Below are 24,085 nucleotides of genomic sequence, written 5' to 3'. Positions count from 1 at the left end.
TGCACATAGTCCCAACAGTTTGGGAGGCTGAGGCGGGTGGATTGCTTGAGGTCAGGAGCTCAAGACCAGCTTGAACAACATGGTGAAACCCCATTTCTACTAAAAGTACAAAAATTAGCTGGGTGTGGTGGCAGGTGCCTGTAATCCCAGCTATTCCGGAGGCTGAGGCAGGAGAATCGCTTGAACCCGGGAGGCGGAGGTTGCAGTGAGCCAAGATCGCACCATTGCACTCCAGCCTGGGTGACAGAGACAGTCTGTTTCAAAACAAAACAAAACAAACAACAAAGAAGTAATTTCATTTCCAACTTCACCAAACATATGATCCATGGACCCTTGGTTGTAAACTGTGGCATATTAAAATGCAAAGCTATGCAACCTCAGAGAGGTTTCAAGTTACAACTGGTGTACAGAAGAGACTCAAGTCATTGGAGACTAGACCTGCAACAATTTTTAACTGTCGAATCCCCCTTCCTTCTTGATTAGCATCACCTTTGCCTTCTTGGCCAGATTCTCTAAATTTTCAGATTATATTTATAGTCTATTTCAGTTTTCAAAGCTCAGTTCTGTTTATTTTAAAACCTCCTATTTCATATAAGATTCCACATTGGATTCAAAGTGGTTTTTTTCCGTATGTACTATAGGCCCACTCTATTCACAGATGGTTTGCTTTTTATATACTTTCTTCTTTCTTTGTTCTCTTCTCCTTGGGAAGTAGATGCTAAAAGAGGTTTCCTTGTTGCAGTGGTTCTCAATTTAAGGCTAAACATTAAGACCATCTGGAACCCCTTAACAAAAATACTATGCCTCTGATTAAACTGGACTGGGATAGGGCCTGAGCATGGGTTTTGTGTGCTTTTAATCCTTCACGTGCAGCCTGGTTTGAGAAACACTGCCTTACTGTGGGATTGCAACCCTTTCCCTAATTGGCTATAACTGCATTCTGCTAAGTGGTTTACCGGCTCCATTGTGCAGAGGCAAGCCACACTCGCCCAGAGGCCAAGGCACTGGCAGTCCCTTGGGATTTGGGAATTAGCTATGTCCTGGCTGAGGCCCAGCTGGTGGCATCACCTCATCTGTTGCACTTGCCTTTTAAACCACGTCATCCCCTCCTTCACGTTGCAGAAGTCTTCTAATCCTCAACTCATGAATCATTTCTCAGGCTGGCAGGGTGCATCTTCAATACCCCTCAGCCTTACAGTTCCCACATCACTCCTCCAATTCTATCTCCGTGCTTTGGAATCTGCTGCTGGTGCGTAAACACAAAGCCAACCAGTAAGAGAAATACTGGTCTCCCATACTTGCAAGCATCTTGAATCTCTAGTAACTTCCTCACGCCTTCCTCCTGTGGTTTTGTTTTTTTCGAGATAGGGTCTCATTGTCACCCAGGCTGGAGTGCAGTGGTGCAATCATGGCTCACTGCAGTCTCAGCCTCCCTGGGCTCAGAACCTCCCACACCAGCCTCACTACTATGGATGGGACTACAGGCGTACACCACCACGCCCAAGTAATTTTTTGTATGTTTTGTAGAAACCGGGTCTTGCTATGTTGCCCAGCCTGGTCTCAAGCTCCTTGGCTCAAGTCATTTGCCTACCTTGGCCTCCCAAAGTGCTGGGATTACAGGCATGAGCCACCTCACCCAGCCTCCTCCTGTGGTTTGTGAGTGCAGGTACAATCTGTTACCTCTCCACATTTGAAAGCCCAAAAGACTAAATTACATTCCCTAACAATGGACTCCTCCAAGAGGAGACCTCTTCCAGGGCTCCCCAGCTGGGTGTGGTGGCAGGTGCCTGTAATCCCAGCTATTCCGGAGGCTGAGGCAGAAGAATCGCTTGAACCCGGGAGGCGGAGGTTGCAGTGAGCCAAGATCGCACCATTGCACTCCAGCCTGGGTGACAGAGACAGTCTGTTTCAAAACAAAACAAAACAAACAACAAAGAAGTAATTTCATTTCCAACTTCACCAAACATATGATCCATGGACCCTTGGTTGTAAACTGTGGCATATTAAAATGCAAAGCTATGCAACCTCAGAGAGGTTTCAAGTTACAACTGGTGTGGAATAGTGGTTGGTGATGGAGCATGTTCTCTGAACTGGCAGCCTTCAGTTAAACCCTATAGCATTCACTGGGCCTAACCACCACTGGTCTTAGAATGTGAGGACTGGCACCTTACGACTTCAGTTTTGGCTTTATTCCAGAACAGGAAAGATATCCTATTTGACTTTTTTTTTTTTTTTTGAGACGGAGTCTTTCTGTCACCTAGGCTGGAGTGCAGTGGCTCCATCTCAGCTCACTGCAGCCTCCACTCTGGGGTTCAAGCGATTCTCCTGCCTCAGCCTCCGAAGTAGCTGGGATTACAGTGCACGCCACCATGCCCGGCTAATTTTTGTATTTTTAGTAGAGACAGTTTCACTATGTTGGCCAGGCTGGTCTCCAACTCCTGACCTCAGGAGATTACCCGCCTCGGCCTCCCAAAGTACTAGGATTATAGGCGCGAGCCACCATGCGGGGCCTATTTGACTTTCAATTACAAATTTCCTCTACAGTCAGTACTTAGGTGAGTTCTCTACAAGCAAACAGAGAGGAATGTAGGCAAACACTTATCAAGATAAGGAATGGGAATAGCCGAACAGGAAGGGGAAGGAAGTCAAGCAAGAGTGTGATTTTGGCAAAGTTGCATAGAGGCTGACTTCAGGCTAATTCCTCCAGGAAATGAGTGAAGTTTAATTTTTCTGAACTAAAAGAGCTGGGTTTTCATATAAGTAAAATCAAGGGGGCAGTTCAGGCCGAAGACACACAGATAGTGTGTATTAAAAGAGGGCCAGGTACAGTGGCTCATGGCTAGTAATCCCAGCACTTTGGGGAGCTAAGGAGGGTGGATCACTTGGGTCCAGGAGTTTGAGACCAGCCTGGGCAACATAGTGAAACCCTGGCTCTACAAAAAATACAACAAAGCTAGCCAGGCATGGTGGCACACCTGTATTTCCAGTTACTAAGGAGGTTGAGGTAGGAGGATCACCGGAGCCTGGGAGGAGAAGGTTGCAGTAAGCAACACTGTGCCACTACTGCACTCCAGCCTGGGCAACAGAACAAAACCCTGTCTCAAAAAAAAAGTAGAGAAAGCAGGAGGGCATAAAAATTGGAGGGTGAAAAGACTATTTAAGTAACCTGGGTGGACTACTATAGTCAAGGTCAAACTTATTTTTACAAATTTCATAGTGTTATAAAACAAGCTAAAAAGTGGTCATTTGTCCTAAGACATCATTAATAACAGCTAGCACTATCTGTACCTCACAAAGCACCACACATTTAGATTATACTGCCTTGCAAACTGCTTAATGAAATGCTAAGGGCAGTATGAACAAAGTATTTTGGGGGGGAACCCCAAAAATCAGCAATGGAAACTTTTAAGATTGAAATAAACCTGAAAAGAATGAACTGATTTCTTGACTTGTATCCTTAATGTCTCTAAATAGGACTGCTTTTGCTCTTTCTGGAAAGCAGTTAACGGCTTAGATGTTCACTTTCTTCAAAGGTATTTCTGAAATTCACAAAGTCACAAGGTCTCAAAAACAATGTTTATTTTAAAACATAAAATGTACCATCTAGCACCAATGCCTGTAAATACCAAAATTCTATCCGGTTACTACTCTTTGGAACAAATATGATTAAAGTCCTTGACAGATTATTGTATATGAGCAAATGGCTTCATAACATAAAACAGAGAGACACAGAACAAAAATTCATTTGGTATATACATATAGAACTACATTTGTAGTTATTCAAAAACCTTTCACTGTTTCATATAAACAAGTTAATACCAGTATTTTTAAGCCAGATTTTCCCAGAACATATACATAAAGAAAAGTGCATGAGCCACGTAAGTGCATAAGCCTGAAACTGGTCTTTCTATTCTCATTCCACTATCAAATGAAAAATCTGTAAAGATATCTTTTGTTCCTCCAATCTTCTGATTTGTCTTCTTAGCAACTCATTACAATATAATTTACTGATTAAATCACACAGGTATGTAGTGGAGGAAAAGAAAACTTTGGCTAATATAAGTATACAAGACAGTATCTCAGTTTTTCTTAAAAGAACATTTAAGTATTAACAATATTTTAAAAGAAATGAAGTGGAAAATACAAATGATAAATATTGTATAATTATGTACAAAATGAAAACCTGTTAAACTTTGGAGACAAACTACAATTTACTAGTTTGAATTTAAAACATTATTATGTAATAGTAGACAGTTCTCTTCAGAAATTTATCTCTAGTTTCCTGTAAAAGGTCAAGTCAATCATGCTGGTTCACTGTTTTTGGCAGATTTTAGCCTCGCCTCAAAACCAATTTTTATTTGAATAACTGATTCCCAACATTTCTTTTAAGTAGAACTTGATGCTGAACTAAGTAACCTAAGCTAGATTCAGGGCCATTGGCAGGCAGGCAGGTAAGCAGGCGTTTTTCGTATTGCAGGCAGCCCATTGTGGTCGTCATTTATACATCGGCTCTCTAAGGATGTGCCAGAAAAAAATCTGTGAACACAATCTTCCCATGCTGTATTCACATCTTTAGTTTACCCAGGTTGTTAGAGGCTTGGGTAAAATGATTAAAGGCTTCATGATGTAAATTTCTATAAGAAAAAAAAGGAAACTTAAAAGATTGATTTACCACAAACTATTTACAGGATATTTAATAATGCCTAATATGCCTCATAATGCCTAGTATCCCTAACAGTGGTTACGTGCAATTCAAGTGAACAACCACGCACGTTTATAGATGGTTCCTCGCTGACACCTAACAAGCAACTGAAGAAAGTACAGATGCATTGAACATTATCAAAATTAAAATACTTGTGCTTCAAAAGACACACCATAGGCCGGGTGTGATGGCTCACACCTGTAATCCCACCACTTTGGGAGGCTGAGGCAGCAGAGCACTTGAGGCCAGGAGTTCGACACAAGCCTGGCCAACATAGTGAAACCCAATCTCTACTAAAAACACAAAAAAATTAGCTGGGCGTCATGGCACATGCCTGTAGTCCCAGCTACTTGAGAGGCTCACACAGGAGAATCACTTGAACCTGGGAGGCAGAGGTTGCACTGAGCCAAAATCATGCCACTGCACTCCAGACTGGGTGACAGTGCAAGACTGTCTCAAAAGAAAAATAAGAAAATAATAAATTAAGAAAATAAAAGACACACTATCAAGGAAATGAAAAGACAACCCACAGAATGGGAGAAAATATTCACAAATCATGCATCTGTAAGTGTCTAGTATTCAGAATATATAAAGAACTCTCACAACTCAAAAGCAGAAAGACAAATAAATCAATCTGAAAATGGGCCAAACATGTCTTCTAAATACAGAAAAGATACCCAACATCATTAGTCATTAGAGAAATGAAAACCACAGTTTAGGGACTATCTCATATCCATTGAGATGGGTATAATTAACAAATGTTGGTAAAAATGTGGAGAAAACTGGAACCCTCATACACTGCTGATGAGAATGTATAATGGTATGGTAGATTTGGAATACAGTTTGCAAGTCTTCAAAAAGTTAAACAGAGGTCCCATATAACCTTGCAATTCCTCTAAAATATTCAAGAGGTCTGAAAACGTTCACACAAAAATTTGTAGATGAATGTTCATAGCAGCATTATTCATCTCATCAATGGATGGATAAGGTGTGGTATAGCCATATAAAGGAATATTATTCAGCCACAAAAAGGAGTTAAGTGCTAATGTGTGCTAGAATGTAGATGAGGCTTGAGAATACCGTGCTGAGTGAAAGAAGACAGGCACAAGAGACCACATAGTATGTGACTCGTTACATATGATGTGCAGAATAGGCAAATCCATAGAGAGATTAGTGGTTGCCAGCAGCTGGGGACAAAGGTAACAGGGAATGACTGCTAATGGGTAAGAGGCTTCTCTGTGGGGTGACGAAATCGTTTAAAATTAGAAAGTGGTGATTTACACAACTATGTGAATATACTAAAAACCACCAAATTGTACACCTTAAAAGCGTGAATTTTACGGTATGTGAATTACATCAACTAAAAAATAGGTGTTTTTTTTTTTTTTTTGCCAAAAAGAAAAAAAAAGCCTTTATATTCAGGAAACACAAAATCTTTATGCCTCCAAAAAAATTCTACTTTTAAAACTGCACAACAGCTTCAGTTAAAACTGGATCCCTTAAAGCACAAGTTTTAATGTTTTTGTATCTTTGGCACCGTGCCACATAAATGTTAATCTGAATAATCCCACTGCTGCCTTTTTACTTAGATTTAGTCCTAACACCTACTTCTGGTTCCCTAAAACTAAGTTTTATTTGTTTTGACTAGAATTCATATAATCAGAAAACTTTATCACAAACATAAAGATGATAGAAAAAAGTATGGGCTTATTGAATCTAGCATCCTTAATTCACAAAAGTAATCATCTCCCTGCCTTACACTAGTTACATATATCAAAGGTGCTGGGAATACAAAAATAGATGACAGGGCCAGGTCCAGTGGCTCAGACCTGTAATCCCAACAATTTGGGAAGTCGAGGCAGGCAGGTCACTCGAGTCCAGGAGTACAAGACTAGCCTGGACAACATGGCAAACCCCCCCCCCCAAAAAAAATACAAAAATTAGCTGGGCATGGTGGTGCATGTCTATGGTCCCAGGTACTCAGGAGGCTGAGGTGGGAGGATCATTTCTTGAGCCTGCAAGGCAGAGGTTGCAGCAAGCCAAGATTGCACCGCTGTACTCCAGCCTGGATGACGGAGTGAGACCCTGTTTCAAAAAAAAAAAAAGGAAGAAGTACAATTCTTCCCTCTTCCTACAGGTTCAAACCCTAGGTGTCACTGAGGCAACCTGCATAAAATGTGATTATTATACCAGGTAAAACATGCACCAAGAAGGGGGAAGATACATACATTCTACTTAATTGAGTACATTTATATTTTATGGACTCATCTGCCTTGCTATATTTCATTTTCTGTAAAAAATTTTTAATAAGGAAAAGTTCACAAAGGTAAGAGTTGGCATTTTAAAATCTCACAGAGATAAAATAAACTTATAAATAGCTAATCACTTGTTTGAGGTTATACCCAATTATTGAGCTATACAAATTACACCTATGGAAAAGCTGGAAAAGGCCTTTAAAAGAGAAGCCTGGCCACATATGGTGGCTGAAGCCTGTAATCCCAGAATTTTGGGAGGCCGAAGTGGGCGGATCACTTGAGCCCAGGAGTTCGACACCAGTCTAGGCAACACAGTGAAACATGTCTCTACTTAAAAAATACAAAAAACAAAAAAAGGAAAAAGAAAAAAAAAAAGCCTGGCTTTAGAGCAAAAACCCAAGGCAAGATAGATTAAATTACCTTGACACTAAAGTTAGTGCCTGAGTCCAGTGAATCATTATAGCTGTTTCTCCACATTAAAATCAATGACCATACTATACATATGCCCTGAAATAAGTGTCCAGCTGATGAAACCTCCTTGGAGAATGAAGAACTGAGAATGTTATTTACCAAGTTTTTCTTTCTGATGTATATAATATGAATATCTTCACTTCGATACTCTTCATCATGTTTTTCCAAAGGAATTTCTTCAAAGTCAAAGTCTAGCTGAAGGAGCTATAAATTTAAGAAACATACTTCAAATTCAGTAATATGAACTCAACTGTGGGTGACAGGAGTCAGAATGGTGGTTATCTTTTTTTTTTTTTGAGACAGTCTCACTCTGTCACCCAGGCTGGAGTGCAGTGGTGCGATCTTGGCTCACTGCAACCTCCGCCTCCCTGGGTTCAAGCGATTCTCCTGCCTCAGCCTCCTGAGTAGCTGGGATTACAGGAGTGCAACACCACACCTAGCTAATTTTTGTATTTTTTGTAAAGAAAGGGTTTCACCATATTGGCCAGGCTGGTCTCGAACTCCTGACCTCGTGATCCGCCCGTCTCAGACTCCCAAAGCGCTGGGATTACAGGCATGAGCCACCGCGTCCAGCCGGTGGTTACCCTTTGAGGAGTATTGCCTGGGAAAGGGCAGTGTGCAAACCTTCCAAGATCCTGAAAATGTCCTCTATCTTTATGTTGGTAATAGTCACTTGGGTGTATACACATGAAAAATTAAGCTCAGCATTTGACTGATAGGTATGCATTTTACATATGCTTTATCAGTAAAAGCTGTTTAACAGTACGAAATTTTCATTATGCATCATTTCAAAACATGAGCATTTTTCATATTCAAGAAAAACATGAAAACAAAAAAAATATTTTAGTGTATGTTACCTGAGGCAGTCATATACCTGCTGTCTCATTAAACCAAAGTAGTCCTTTCAGCAGACAAAACTGCAGGCCTATATAGATGTACCCTCAAAAGCGTACTCACAATCTGACAGTAGATAGAAATCTACTCACAATGTGATAGATTTGTGTCCATAAAAAGGGTTTGGGTTATCACTAGGGGAAGAAGGGTTGCAGATACATAAAACCCTATATACTATATTTGCAACTTCCTGTAAGTCTTTTCTAACTACTTCAGAACAAAAAGTTAAAGAAAAAAAAAGACCCTAAAAATAGATAGGTATCTAGGTTGGAGGATTCATAAATATGTAGACAAAAACACAGAAGTAAAAACTTATCACTTGGCAACAGGGGAAAACCCCATCTCTACAAAAAAATACAAAAAGTTAGTCGGATGTGGTGATACATGCCTTTTGTCCCAGTTACTTGTGGGGGCTGAGGCAGAAGGATCACTTGAGCCCAGGAGGTTGAGGATGTAGTGAGCCCTGACTATACCACTGTACTCCGGCATGGGCTATAGGGTGAAACCCTGTCTCAAAACAAAAACAAACAAAAAAAACCAACTTATCACCTGCACATTTCTATCACATATTCTCCAAAGGTAATACATACATCATTAACATGTTCCCCAAAGGCAGCATCATGTGGAATAAACACTGAATACTGTTCTTAAAAAGGAGTGGCACCAGTATTATTTAACATTCTTCTGTAGCCATAGATCAACTAATTAGAAATGAAATAAAGGAAAAGATGAAAAAGGGGAGCTCTGCAGAATCATGGGCTGTGAAGATCCTTTTCTCAGCTTCACACAAACAATGTTTTCCCCACCCAAAATTACCATAAAATACTTGAAGAGTCACATACCGCCTCCCTGAAGGGAAATCACTACAAAGATAATAGAGCACTTAATACTTACCTCAAAATATTTTTTCTCAATTTCTGGATTTTTTCCCATTGTTCGTTGTTCATAACAACATATAATACAAGTTTCAAATCCACTGATATCTTTTAGAGTTTTCAGCAATGGCTCCAAAGACTGTTTAAAAAAGAATATACTTTTTGTTTATGATTTAAAAATTTTTTCTACTCTAACAGTGGGTTGAGGAGGTAGAGGGATATTTATAGCTCCCCTACAATTTATCCATCTTTGAATCAATCCAACAAAGTACATGTAATTAAAGCTCTAGGCAGGTGTGGTGGCTCACACCTCTAATATCAACACTTTGGAGGGCAGAGATGAAAGATCGCTTGAAACCAGAAGTTCAAGACCAGCCTGGAGAATACAGCTAGAGACACCCCACCTCCACACACACCTTACAAAAAGTTGAAAAATCAGCCAGCATGCTGGTGCACACCTATAGTCCTAGCTATTGAGGAGGCTGAATGGGAGGATTACTTGAGTCTCAGGGGCTCGAGGTTACAGTGAGCTATGATCACTCCACCGCATTACAACATGTGTGACAGAGCAAGACCCTTATCTTAAAACAAACAAAAACCCCTCTGTAACTAACGATTGGGTTAGCTCCTCTTAACTAAACCATGTGCTGATTTCGGTTTCCAGAAAAAGGGTTCAGACAACTGCATTTTGGAGTTCTCAAGGAAAAACAAATGTAGTCAACTTTACTCAAGAGTTTAATTTTATGTAATTTAATTTGAGATTTAAATAATCAACTATTTACCCTACAAAAGTTAAATCTGACCCTAACTTGGTTCAATGCTAATTATTTTTAAAATAACTGATGCCCACAACACTATACAAACTGATGCACTTTTTTTTTTTTTTTTTTGAGACAGAGTTCCGCTCTTGTTGCCCAGGCTGGAATGCAATGGTGCGATCTCAGCTCACTGCAACCTCCCCCTCCCGAGTTCAAGCGATTCTCCTGCCTCAGCCTCCCAAATAGCTGGGATTACACGCATGCACCACCACGCCAGGCTAATTTTGTATTTTTAGTAGAGACGGGGTTTTGCCATTTTGGCCAGGCTGGTCTAGAACTTCCGACCTCAGGTGACCCACCCGCCTTGGCCTCCCAAGTGCTGGGATTACGGGGGTGAACCACCGCGCCCGGCCCAAACTGATACTTAAAGCAAAGAACAATGAATTATTTACAACTTAATTCTCAATGTCATGGTTAACATGTTCCGTGGTAACAACCAAGGGAAAAAGAGACGATTTTGGCTTTTCATAACATCCAATTGACAAAATCCTTTAAAATTTTTACAGAAGCCGCTAGTAAAATGCATGTAACACTTTTCTCAACATGCTTCACCAGGCCGGTATGTTAATGATGAGCATATATACAAATGGTCCGTGGTGACTTTTATCTTTTCTTTACTGCATCAACTATTAGGCAACATCCCTTCACATGTTAAAATGTGAAAAAACGTGTGTTTCAGAATTCATGAAGTATGGTTCATCTTCTAAATGAAGATATTTCACTCAATGAATACTCACCTCTTCATAGTATATGCAGTCGGCCATCAGTATATAGTCGGGTGGAGAAGGAAAGCCTTCTATTTCTTCCCCCCTTAAAAATGTCAAACAAATATTTCAATTGTTGTTTTAATAATTCAAAATACTCGTTTTATAAAGAACCGGAAAGTCCCCTTCCATCCTTTCAATGAAACGCAATTTAAAATAAACTACAAATCGATATCTTAAAACAAGCTGAAAGGCCATACAAACCATTTCAGTACCTTGGCTTGAACAGAACCAGTGACAAGATGCTTGTTCATATTAATATTCATCTTCAGCAAGTCTTGCAATTCCTCAAGATCGGTGACTACAACATCAGCCCTATAAAATAACGTCGACTGAGGTGCAGGCACAGGGGTGAAAACCTGTAATCCGGATTTCCCCAGCAAGAAGGTGCCCCCGCATCCCTCCCGCCAGCCAGCTCTTACCCGAGGGTAGCGGCCATGAGCCCCACGGCCCCGGTACCCGAACCCAGCTCCAGCACCGACCGCCGGCTCAGCGCGTGGGCCCCGTCGCCAGAAAACTCGGGCGTTTCCAGGTATTTAGAAAGGACAATGGCAGCGTCCCAAACAACGCAACCCACGCCGCCGGAGCCATACTGCTGTAGTCGTAGCACCGTACCATCCCGCTTCTCCAAAACGCGCACAAAGCTCCGCAGTGGGTCCTCCAACGAGGACTCCGGCGTAGCCGCCATCACAGCAGCCGACAGAAAGCGGCGCGCGCAGGCAGGTCACATCAACGCGCGCCGCCCCGCCCTGCGGCTCCGCCCCCTCCCCGCGGCTGAGTTGACGCCGCAGCGCGCGTGAGTTAACAAAGCGTTACCTGGGCGGGGCCGAATGTGGGGCCCCGCCTTTCCCGACGCGTTTGGCAGCCCCCCAGCTACTCTAAATCACACGTTTGGCTTAACGAAGAGGCTGTTTAAATCACTTTTCTAGACAAAACTACTATTATAATCTGCTCTTTAAAAAACAAAGCCAACCTCAGACTTTACCTAGTTGGAGACTTGATTTACAGAGTAGTTACAAGGCTTTAATGCAAGCAGCTTTCAAGATCCTACGAAAGATGGCTATAATCTTACAATCTTCCTTTTCAAGTTCCTAGTATGCTCCTAGTTTTTTGTATGAATTCATAAAAGTGGTTGCTAGAAGCCTGCAGCTCACATTTAACATTAAAGAAAAATGTGTGTGTGTGTGTGTGTCTCTACAGGACTTAACAATCTCCCCCTTTGTTCCTTATAATGAAAACACATATTTTAAAAGTCTTTTAAAAATTAAGACTGGGGTGATTTATTAATCTTGTTAAGAACTCTGATACAAAGCACAGTAAAAGGCCACAGACCAGTAAATAAACAACGTGGCTTTTGGCTACTTTACAACTGCTGCTACAGCACTATCAGCAAAACACTCTTTATCACTTTGAACAAAGGCATCCAAATGGCAAATAAAAGTTTTACTCATTTATCTGATTAAAATATTTAATAAAGCTTTAAGTATTTGCTGGTTTAAATATTACCAATCTAAAAAATATATTTAAAAAAAATTTCAGTTAACACAAGATTTATAGAGAAAGTTACTAGGTGTTGAAGGCAAGGCAGTTGGTTCCTATGCCATAGAATTTTTTTTGAATTTATGAATTACTAAAGTAGCAGATTGTATTATAGGCCTCAAGTCACTTAAATTTATATAGGTTATTAGCAGTATCTTTAAATATACAATATAAACAAAACTGTACATACATGGCATATTAACTGTTTTCCATAACAATAGGCAATTCATTAGCTAAAGACACCATAGTCTGCAAAAACAAAAGGCACATCTGAATGAGATACATGCCCTTTTTACCTCCATCATTGGGTTATGTAGTCTTTGATTACATTTTGACAAAATAATAAACACTTACAGTGCCATTCTATTATTTTCATCCTACTTTTCATTTTTGTCTTCAGCAGCAAATACCGGCATTTAAGACATGGAATTAAAGAGTTTAAGAACAGTTGGTGTTATTCATAATTCTCCTAGATGTAAAAACTAGAAGTAAAAACTAGCAGATGGTCAAAGAGGTTTAAAAATCAGTAACACCATATACCCCTCCCATATTTGTGTAAATTCACTGCCTTAAAAAGGCATCTATTACTCAAATTTGAAAAATTTCACAAAAGCACTATCCCTTTTCAGTGCAATCATGTCACTTTAAACCATATTTTTACAGAGTTTACAGTGCAAATATAAATTCTTTATACTGGCCTTTTGGCAGCACTGAGGATCCAAGACAAGGCAATGCTACTGATCACCTGAGGATAATGGTGAAGGACTTTTGTATTTTTATTTTTCCAATTCTTAAAAGCTTATTTGATCAGTAGCATTTTTGTAAGAGCATTATTTGTAAAAAGTACTAAAATACTATGTCTTTTTTTGAATAAATTAAAAAAAAAACTTTACAAATACCATTCCAGTGTCAATGACTACATATGGCTAAGGTCATTGGGGAGTTTCTGCATTTTCTAGCAAAGGCAGTCTGTACAATGGGGGGTGCGAAAGCTCCCGTTTGTAAGTCTTTGGTGGCAGTTTTGGCAGATGAGGGCTTGAATTCTGCCTTGGTGGAACAGGGGGAGCTGGAGGATGAGCAAGATTATTCTGACTAGAACTGAGCACATAGCATCGACGTGGTACCCTTGGAGAGGGTGTGCTAGGAGGAGTGCTTGGCGAATTTGGACACGTACTAATGTCTCTGAGCCAGTCTGAATCTCTGTGAAGATGCCCCAGTGGAGGTGGCTGAAGATTAAATGGACAGTTTATAAAGTGTTCTGGAGGCCGAAGGGGAACCGGTGGAGGGGTATCAGGAAGAGGATCTCTTGGTGGTGGTGGAGGTGGACTATGCAGAGGCCCATCAAATGCACCAGTAGGAACAGGAACTCTGGGTTTTACCTTGGGAGGAGGAGGCTGTCTCGGTGGAATAGCAGGAGGATCATCATCAGATTTCATATTTCCCTCAAAAAAAAAAAAAATAAATAAATTATACCTCTATTCTCCTGAAAAATTTAAAAAAATTTTAAGTCTGAAAAATTCTTATGTATCAAGTTAAATTCAGAGGCTCTAAATAAACTAATCTGAGTTAATTATCAGATTATGAGTGCTCCTAGTTTAATTCAGGGCTGGGTTTAATATTTTTATATATGAGATGTTTTAATTTAAGTCTTAGAACATAACTCTTTATCTTGCTTTGTGTATACATTTCAGAAATTTATGTATTTTAATTATAATAATAGGTAAATGACTATTGCTTTATAGACATGAAAGGACATGATGTTAAGAGGATTTTAATGTCTAGCTTCTGCTTACTGGGCATCTACTGCTCCTTTCTTCAATGAGGCTTAGAGCAGTAGATCTCAAAGTGTGATCCAGGGACCAACAGCATCAGTACCAGTAGGGAACTTGTTAGAAAAGCAAATTCGGCCGGGCGCGGTGGCTCAAGCCTGTAATCCCAGCACTTTGGGAGGCCGAGACGGGCGGATCACGAGGTCAGGAGATCGAGACCATCCTGGCTAACACGGTGAAACCCCGTCTCTACTAAAAATACAAAAACTAGCCGGGCGAGGTGGCGGGCGCCTGTAGTCCCAGCTACTCGGGAGGCTGAGGCAGGAGAATGGTGTAAATCCAGGAAGCGGAGCTTGCAGTGAGCTGAGATCCGGCCACTGCACTCCAGTCCGGGCGACAGAGCGAGACTCCGCTTCAAAAAAAAAAAAAAAAAGAAAAGCAAATTCTTGGGCCCCATCCTAGACCTACTGAATCAGAAACTCTGGAGGTGGGGCTCCACAATCTGATTTTACCAAGCCTTTTAGGTAATTCTAATGCACCCTTAAAATTTTGAGAAGCATTAGTTTAAAGTTTGAAGAATGCTTGGAATACTACTAAAGTTTTTTTCCACCTGTACCAGAAAGAAAATGTACTTCCAGCCTCTTTTTCATTTTTAGTTTTTGAGACGGAGTCTTGTTCTGTCGCCTAGGCTGGAGTGCTATGGTGCGATCTTAGCTCACTGCAACCTACCTCCACCTCCCAGGTTCAAGTGATTCTCCTGCCTTAGCCTCTTGAAGTAGCTGGGATTACAGGTGCCCACCACCATGTCCGGCTAATTTTTGTATTTTTAGTAGAGACAGGGTTTCACCATATTGGCTAAGGCTGGTCTTGAACTCCTGACTTCAGGTGATCTGCCTGCCTCAGCCTCCCAACCAGTTTTTTTTTTTTTTGAGACAGAGTTTTGCAATTGTTGCCCAGGCTGGAGTGCAGTGGCACAATCCTGGCTCACTGCAACTTCCACCTCCCAGGTTCAAGTGTTTCTTCTGCCTCAGCCTCCCCAGTAGCTGGAATCAGAGGCACCTGCCACCACACCCAGCTAATTTTTTGTATTTTTAGTAGAGATGGGGTTTCATCATGTTGACCAGGCTGCTCTCGAACTCCTGATCTCAGGTGATCTACCCGCCTCATCCTCCCAAAGTGCTAGGATTACAGGCATGAGACACCGCGCCTGGCCCAGCCTCTTATTTAGAAAAGGTTTTTATAAGGATTAAACAACTAAAAGTATTTTTCAAATATAACAACCCAAATGTTGAAAAACCATAAATGGTAGCCAAAGTATAATTCACAGACTCTTTATAATACTGGGCATTATTTTGAAGATTCACAACTTTGAATAAGTTGGAGTAAAGTCCTGTTGATTACCTTAGAATTTGAAGCATCATGATCAAACTTTTTTCGAGGAGGAAGAGGAGGAGGAATCAGGGGCTCTTCACTTAGTTTATGTAAACTACCACATGAACTAAAGAAAGACTCTGGGGGAGAAAAAGACTAGTTTAACCACAATTCACAGTATAATTATAAGATAAACCTTTATCACAGCTTGTGGACGATGCTTCTACTATGGCATTTGGCAGACTATCAACTATTGGTTTATCTATCTTCCCCATTAAACTGTAAGCTTTCTGAGGGCAGTATGTATTTATTTCTGTATCTCTAGCACCTACCACAGTGCCTGGGGCATGATGAGTACTTTAGCTAAATGAAGGTATACTATTTAATTATGATTAATGAGATTCTGCTCCCTGAAAAGTCTTTCACAAATCAAAACATGTCTAAATATACTATAGTAACTTCTAAAGAAAGACCATCCTAATCCGAGACCATATATTTTTGAAGCAGCTACGATTGGGCACATCACCACACAGGTAATAAAACCCTCCATATAGGAGCCCATAAGGTAGTGTTATATCACATAACTCTTTGTCTTTGCAAGTCTCTCATTGATAATGTACACGTTATATAACCACATTAAAGGACATTTACAAAATGATAAATGACAGGAAAATACTCCTAAACAGATCAACCAGACATATAATAATTACTATCTTCATTTTTACTTTTTCTATAGTTCAACTTCCCATTTGATCTCTCTATATTCACACTGTTGTTACAAAGGCAGTAACTATGTCGTATTTGTCATTATACTGAGATCGGGCACACAGGAGCTAACTGGGAAAGAAGTTGATGAGTTTAACCTTAAACACTCTAACTGAACTGCTTATGAGACATCCAAGTAGATATGTCAAACTAATTATTCTGTGTCAAAAACTGCTATCCCGATCATGTGGCTCTGCAGTTACCTCTGGGGGCGGGGGGGAAGGGCATCCTGTTGGCTCAGGGGGAAACAGCTGATACAAAAGGTATGCTTATGAGGTTGGCAGATGGTGAGGGGAGGTTAGGCAGAGGATGTTCCTCAGACCTGCCAGCATTGTTTGTCTGGTCTTTGGGAGAACTCCTCTCGGTGGTGGTACATCTGTCCCATTTGGTTTAGTTGGCCAGTCCTGCCCAGGGCACCCCAATTCAAGCCAAGGAGTAGGCATGGGACTCACTTTCTTAACATGATCAGATTTTTATCTACCTCTCTTTCATGCAAGTAGCCATTTTTTTAGGGAAAGCGAACCTGACCCCTTAGCTCCAGGGATGGGGCCTAATTCGTATAAATCAATCAGAGTAATCCCATTCCTTTAGCCAGAGTGATGAGTTTAACTGTAGGCATGTGACCTAATTCAGACCAGTGAAATTTAAAAGGAGATTTTCTGGGGGCTAATGGAAAGGAAGTTCCTTGCTCTTTTTTGGAAAAGCATTGCCATACTGTCTTGTCTGTACTTCTCTCTATATATAATTTGACTGAACAAAGAAACACACAACCTTTACTGCTCTTGCCAGTTATGATTTTGAGGGAAAACAACTTTAGATCAAGCTGATAATCTGGACAAAACAATGAAGAGTCAAAAAGAACCCTGGTCTTTAGTTACATCATCGAGTGACTGAATCAACCAGTCTTAAAGCAGCCTTCCTCTAGGCTTCCAAGTATGTCTGAGTGTTTTCTTATTGTTTAAGCCAGTCTTAGGTGGTAACAGACGCACACACTCATGGAAGCAGATGATATGTGAATGATGGGAAAGCTATGAGAGTTTTGAATCTGGGTCTGATTCTACAGTCACCACTTAACTAGTATATTTCTCCATAGTAGGCAATCAATAACCCTTGCTGAAGTGTGAATGCAATTTAATTTTCTGTCAAGAGCATTTCCCTACAAAACTACAGTTTTTATGAACTTTTTTAGTGCCTGCAGTTATTCCAAACTGGTGAATATAGTAGAATTTACTAAACAATTTCTATAATGTTAGTTATCTATCTAAGTTAATTCTAATTTTCTGCCATTCATTCATTCAACAGTTATTGGGCACCTGCTAATACTGTCATGCACTGTCTGAAGCACTAGCAATATAACCGTGAACAAAATGCAAAAATTCATGTCCTTATGGAACTTCTAATCTAGGTTAGGGAAAGATAAGTACAAGTATAATGCCTATAAATTATGAGAAGAAGTATTTGGTTGGAAAGGGGTATAGAAAGAGGTGTGAGGGAAGCAATATAAATAGGGTGATTAGGGAAGGCTTCACTAAAGTAACACAACCTGAAGGTGGTAAGGGAGCAGGCTGTGAGGCCAAATGGCTGAAGAGTATTATAAGTAGCAGGAATGGCAAGAGCAAAGCATTGATGCAATAATGTGTCTATTATGTTAAGGCAGACTGACTGAAGGGGGAAAATAAGTGATGAGGTCTGACAGATCAAACAAACCCAAACTGTGTAGAGCCTGTGGGTTCTTTAAAGGAACTGGCTTTCACTCTGAGTGAGATGGAGAGCCACCAGAGGGCTTTTTTTTTTTTTTTTTTTTTTTGAGATGGAGTTTCACTCTTGTCGCCCAGGCTGGAGAGCAATGGTGTGATCTCGGCTCACTGCAACCTCTGCCTCTGGGGTTCAAGCATTCTCCTGCTTCAGCCTCCCGAGTAGCTGGGATTACAGGCGCCTGCAACCAGGCCCAGCTAATTTTTGTATTGTTAGTAGAGACAGGGTTTCACCATGTTGGCCAGGCTGGTCTCGAACTCCCAACCTCAGGTGATCACCCACCTCAGCCTCCCAAAGTGCTGGGATTACAGGGGTGAGCCGCCGCATGCTATACTAAAAACATACTAAAGTGGAGAAGATAAGAAGTTAGGATGCTTACTGTAATAAACAAGGTAAAAGTTATGGTGGCTTGGACCAGGGTGGCAGCAGTGGAGATGGTGAAAAATTGTTAGATTCTGGATATATTTTGAGAGTAGTCAAGATTTGTTGATAGGTCACATTTGGGGTGTGAGAAAGAGAGGGAAGTAAAAGATACTTCTATTATAGTATTTTTAGCCTAAGGAACTGGATGCTTGTAATTAGAATTGAGATGAGGATGCAGTGAGAGGAACAACTTTGGAGCGGATAATAAGAAGCTCAGTTTCAGAGAGGTTAAGTTTGAGATTCCTATAAAGATATCCAACTGGAGATGTTAAATGGGTCATTAAATATATGAGTCTAGAAGTCAGAAGAGAGGTTCTGGCTAGAGATAAAAACTTGGGAATTATCATCATGTAAATGATACAAGGCTGAACAACCAAGTGAGTGAGAAGAGGTCCAGAAACTGAGTCCTAAGGCCTTCCAATGTCAACAGTTTGGGAAGGTGAGGAGGAACCAGCAAGAGAGACCAAGGAGCAACAAGTGAAGTGGAAGAAAAGACAAGAGAATGGGATGAATCTTCATGCATGTGACTTTTTCCAAAAATTTATTGGGTATTTTGTATAAATAAAGGCAGAAGCTTTGTCTTTCTTGTTTGCCACCGAATCTCTTGTGCTTAGCAGAGTAGCTGGTACAAACTAAGTATTCAATTATCTGCTGAATCAGTAACATCAGAGGGTGTGAACATCTTTATGGTTTGATATGTTGTATTCAGATTGCTTTCCAAAAGGGTTATACTAATATACCAGTTTACATGGGGATAAGTAATGTACCTTTTACCATAGGCTTGCTCACAATAAAAAACAAACAAACAAAAACAAACAAATGAAAAAACACATTAATTAAAAAGACTAAAATGGCAACTCACTATTGTGTAAAATTCTTCGGATTTCTAATGATGCTGAACTATCTATAATTATCTATGTTCCTTACAAGATATACTTCCTTTGATGTGAAGTACCCATCTTCATTGTGAATGGAGTCTTGCCTTTTTTCTCATTTCGACTGAGTACTTTTCACACTTACTATAAATATTTTATTTCTTTCTTTGGGGATTTATTTTAGAATATTCAGAATTTATGCAGTTATTCTCAATTTTCTGTTAAATTTCAAAATGTAAAATTTTCTTATATGGAAAATGTATTTTACTGTCATTCCAAATAACATCCAGAATTCTTACTTCTACAATGGCAGTGTTATGGGTTCAACTGTGTTCCCCCAAAAGATATGATGAAGTCCCATAACCTAGTACCTATAATTGTGACCTTATTTGGAATATAGATTTTGCAGATGTAATGAAGTTAGGATGAGGTCATTAAAATGGGTCCAAATGCAGTATGACATGACCAGTGTTTTTTTTAAGAAGAGGAGAAGAAATAAAGAAACATACTGCGACAAGACAGCCATATGACAATGGAGGCAAAGATTGAAGTGATGCATCTACAAATCAGGAGATGCCAAGGATTGCCAGCAAATGCCAGAAGCTAGAAGAAGCAAGGAAGGATTCTCTTCTCCAAGTTTCAGAGTCAACATGGCCCTGCCAACATCTTGATTTTGGATTTCTGGCCTTCAGAACTGTGGGACAATACATTTTTGCTCTTTTAAGCTACTCAGTTTGTGGTGCTTTGTTATGGCAGTATTAAGAAACTAATAGACAGTGTAATGACATCTCCAACACAGAACAACAAGAAAAATAAGAAATATCAATAAACTTCAATAAAGCCAGGAAATACATGAAGCTGAAGCTTTAATTCATGAAGGTAGATTATAATATATATGGAGACAGATGGAGGAAGATGAAACCCAAATGTCTGCAGAGAGTAATACTGACAAACAGCAGCAAATCTGGCCCCACAGAACCAAATAAGGATTCAGGAGCTAAAGGCATTTGGTACAAAGGAAGGCACGGGCATGAAAACAGAAGACTTAAAGGTTAAGTCTGGATAAGGGGCAGTTAGAACCCCATTCTCCTCTCCCTTACCTAGTAAGGTCAGGCAATGACCTCATTCCCACCTCTGTAGGAGACTGGCAGTTTTATTCTCCAGAGAATCTAAACCCCAGACTTGGGATACTAGTCTGAGCTGAAAACACAGATATCCATACTACATGGCGAGACTGCCCCAGGCAGAAGATTCAAAGATCCTTCTTTAGAGAAACTAAACATTCCTAGAGAAAATGCCTATAGATTCTAACATTTGGGGATTTCCTAAGTAAAAAGTTATCATTCCATCATTCTAGAGTGAAACCCACAAGTCAATAAGTGCCCATGGATATAGATATAGCACTTCCCATCAGTTTCCCCCTCATTCGAAAATATGAACAGAAATACTACTAGACAAGAAAGGAAAGCCTCCAATATGAAAGACAAGAGACTACAACTAATACAAGAAAGAAGGTCAGAAAAGAGACACCAGAAACAAAACAATTTTTTTTTTCAAAAATAATATAATTACCCGTCATCTCAAATATTCATCATTTCTTTGTGGTGAGAACATTTAAAATCTTCTCTTTTATCTATTCAGAAATATGTATTAGTATTAACTATAGTCACTGAAACTTTGCATCCATTGACCAAAGTCTCCCCTTTCCCGGTACAACCCTGTCCAGCCACTGGATATGAGACTTAGCTGATTTGATCATTCCACAACGTATACATGTATCAAACATCAGATTGTACCCTATAAACATATACAATTATCTGTCAATTAAAAATAAAATTTAAAAATACTATAATTATCCTAAGAGAGATAGGAGAAGACAGTGCATCCATGAAATTAGAATAGGATGCTATTAAAAAAAGGCATGATTAGAGGGAACTGAGAATTCTTAGAAATTCAAAATTATGACAGATGAAAAAAATAAGTAGAAGAGCTCAAAAATAAAGTGAGGAAATGTTCCAGAAAACAGAACAAGAAGACAAAGAGATGGACAAGAGGTGATAAAAGACAAGAAAATTGGAGGACCAATCTAGGATGTATGAGAATAAGAAAAAGGAGCTCCACAAAAGGAGTCAGAGAATATGCTGGGGGAAAAATTATTACCAAAGCAATAGGAAACATTTTCTGGAAATCAAATACTCGAATCTCTAAATTTAAAGGGCTCATTAAGTAGATGGCAAAATGAAAAAAAAAAAAAACCCACATCAAAGCAGTTCACTGTGAAGCTGTACATTATTAATAATAAAGAGAATGCCTTAAAAGTTTCTTCAACATATTGTGGCAGAGCCTACTGCTTCCCAGTACACGTTTCCCTTTTTCCTTTTAGTAACAGGATCCCACGAATTTTGGCAAGGCTAATGGCTTCCGAGTTAGAGACATTTCTTAGCCTCCTTTGTAGCTAAGAAGGTCTGCATGACTAAGTTTTAGGAAGACAGCAAAAGTGATATATGCAACTCCCAGATCTTGTTTTTTTTTCTTTTTTTGAGACGGAGTCTCTCTGTCGCCCCAGGCTGGAATGCAATGACATGATTTTTGACCACTGAAACCTCCACCTCCCTGGTTCAAGCAATTATCCTGTCTCAGCCTCCTGAGTAGCTGGGACTACAGGTGCATGCCACTATGTCCAGCTAATTTTTGTATTTTTAGTAGAGATGGCATTTCACCATGTTGGTCAGGCTGGTCTCGAACTCCTGACTTCAGGTGATCTGTCCGCCTCGGCCTCCCAAAGCGCTGGGATTACAGGTGTGAGCCACCGCACCTGGCCCAGATCATGCTTTTGTAACAAAGCTCCTTGCCCTCCATCTTCCTGCTAGCCAAAAAATGGTAACAACTACAGCAGGTACTCAAGACAGAGATGGAAGTCATATCTTGAGAATTCTGAATTGCCCTGCTTAGCTGGAAAACCCAGTGGAGCAGAGTTTCCTACTTGGTCTGGCTATTGTGAGGAATAAACTTCTATTTCATTTCAGGCTCTGTATATTTGGGTCCCTTTGCTACTGTAGGTATGCTCTAGGTATTAGAAAAAAAAAAAAAAGGTTGAAACTGTAGGGTCATTGAGAGAAAGATATTTGTCTATTTCATTCACTGCTATCACTCTCACACCTAGAATAGTGCCTGCACATATCAGGCATTTAAAAATTATGTACTGAGTGAATAAATGAATAGTATTAGACTTTTCAGCAGGAATTATAAAAGATAGAAGACCGTGGAGGAAAATGCCTTCAAGATTCTGAGTCAAATTACTTTTTACATTCTATATCCAGCTAAACTATTAACAATTAAACGTATAATAGGCTTCCACAAAATAAAACAAACAAAAAAAGGTGTAATAGGTTTCCATATACGCAAGAACTTAAAAAGTTTAGGTCTTATGTATTATCTTTTCTCACGTAGCTACTAAAGGAGCTACTCCTATCAAAATCAGGGAGCATATCAAGAAAGAAGATGAGGAATCAAAAAGCAAGGATCCAACACAGGAGGGAGGCAAAGGGAACTTCTAGGATGACAATGGAAGAAAGTTCTAGGATGACAGCAGGGTCAATACCTGAGTAGCAACTAGTCCAAACTGGAGCAGGGGTACAAAAAGGCACCAGGACGGAAGATTCCAGGAAAGAAAGAAGGGAAAGGGAAAGAAAAGGGAGAACCCTGTTAGGTTCCCTGATTGGCCTGACTTTATGGAAAACTGCTATGAAAGGGCGTGGAAAGGTGCTAAACAAACATACAAACAAACCTAAACAAACACACAAACAAACCTAAACATTAAGGCAATTATTAACTCCAGGAAACAGAGCTATACAAGAAAGGAAGCATAGCAGTGAATACTACTTGCCCCAAATGTGGTAAGTATAGACAGGGTAGAGCATGAAATTCTCATCCACCATAACAGGAGATCAGTAAACATTGTCTAAAATTAATGACTCAAGAGAGAATATAAAAACATAATTTAGAAATGTGGAAGTGTCCTTGGAGAAAAGGAGTGGGGAGACTTGAGGTACAGAACCATTGTTAATTTCATTTTAAGTGTTTCAGTGCTATTTCCCTTTTAAATTCTATTAATATGTCACTTTGATAAAAAATTTTTTTCAGTAGGAAGGACAGGGTCTTGCTATGTTGCCCAGGCTAGTCTTGAATTCCTATGTTGCCCTGGCCTCAAGTGATCCTCCTGCCTCAGCCTCCCAAAGTGCTGGGATTACAGGTATGAGCCACTGCATGGCCAGATAAAATTTTTTTAAACTAAAATTAAATATAAAATTAAACATTTAAAAGACTAACCTTATTTTTCTCATAAGATAGGGAACCTTGCTACTATGTATTTTACTATGCTCGGAGCAGATGTTCTCCAGATTGGGAGAATTATACCCAAAGGTGCTTGTGTTCATTTTTGGGTTTTGTTTTAAACAAATGACCACAGAGAGAAAGTTAACAGCATTAAAAGTTGTAAGTTATGAAATAATTAGGAATGACAGACTAGTACTAAAAATACTGCTTTAATTAAATAAGATGATATAAAAAAATAAGTGATTGAGGATATCCTGGGAACCTGATAAACATTTAGTATATTATTCCCAGGGAAAAATGATTTGAAAAGGTTAAGGAAGAAAGACAACTGACATGAAATTACTATTCCTTCTATGCCAAGCAATATTTTAGGTATTCCTTTTTTTTTTGAGATGGAGTCTCACTCCATTGCCCAGGCTGGAGTGCAGTGGCCTGATCTCGGCTCACCACAACCTCCGCCTCCTGGGTTCAAGC

The 24,085-nt window shown here is 39.9% G+C and overlaps 2 protein-coding genes across 4 annotated transcripts in view; both read right to left on the bottom strand.

Annotated features, from left to right (window-relative positions):
* Positions 1–3,557: 3,557 nt before the first annotated feature.
* On the bottom strand, positions 3,558–11,668 carry VCPKMT (valosin containing protein lysine (K) methyltransferase). Of its 2 annotated transcripts, XM_011956906.1 has the most exons (6): positions 11,202–11,668; positions 10,984–11,094; positions 10,753–10,825; positions 9,217–9,336; positions 7,528–7,632; positions 3,558–4,634 (listed from the first exon to the last, which is right to left on the bottom strand). In XM_011956906.1, exons 1-6 carry the CDS (start codon positions 11,465–11,467, stop codon positions 4,620–4,622), a joined length of 690 nt encoding a protein of 229 aa, XP_011812296.1. In that variant the 5' UTR covers positions 11,468–11,668; the 3' UTR covers positions 3,558–4,619. The 2 variants fall into 2 exon arrangements, with proteins under 2 accessions (XP_011812296.1, XP_011812297.1); XM_011956907.1 differs by lacking the exon at positions 7,528–7,632.
* A 366-nt stretch (positions 11,669–12,034) lies between these two features.
* Positions 12,035–24,085, bottom strand: part of SOS2 (son of sevenless homolog 2 (Drosophila)) — a 113,200-nt gene continuing 101,149 nt past the window's right edge. For both annotated transcript variants that reach the window (XM_011956908.1, XM_011956909.1), the window contains 2 exons: positions 15,489–15,598; positions 12,035–13,760 (listed from right to left, as the gene is read on the bottom strand). In XM_011956908.1, coding sequence (XP_011812298.1) covers positions 13,251–13,760; positions 15,489–15,598 — 620 coding nt within the window. In that variant the 3' untranslated portion in view covers positions 12,035–13,250. The remainder of the gene's footprint in view (positions 13,761–15,488; positions 15,599–24,085) is intronic.

Source organism: Colobus angolensis, unplaced genomic scaffold, assembly GCF_000951035.1.
Source record: "Colobus angolensis palliatus isolate OR3802 unplaced genomic scaffold, Cang.pa_1.0 Scaffold428, whole genome shotgun sequence".
Classification (NCBI taxonomy): domain Eukaryota; kingdom Metazoa; phylum Chordata; class Mammalia; order Primates; family Cercopithecidae; genus Colobus; species Colobus angolensis.
The sequence above is the reverse complement of the archived record's forward strand: the minus strand, read 5'-3'. Positions and strand labels throughout refer to the sequence as shown.

What these genes read in the sequence shown, in the direction of transcription:
- VCPKMT (XM_011956906.1), bottom strand. Translation starts at nt 11,467, where the DNA reads ATGGCGGCTACGCCGGAGTCCTCGTTGGAGGACCCACTGCGGAGCTTT. An exon ending in CAAGCCAAGGTACTGAAATG is followed by an intron (nt 10,826 to 10,983) that starts GTTTGTATGGCC and finishes GACATTTTTAAG; the next exon opens with GGGGGAAGAAATAGAAGGCT. An exon ending in ACTGCATATACTATGAAGAG is followed by an intron (nt 9,337 to 10,752) that starts GTGAGTATTCAT and finishes TTTTTTAAACAG; the next exon opens with TCTTTGGAGCCATTGCTGAA.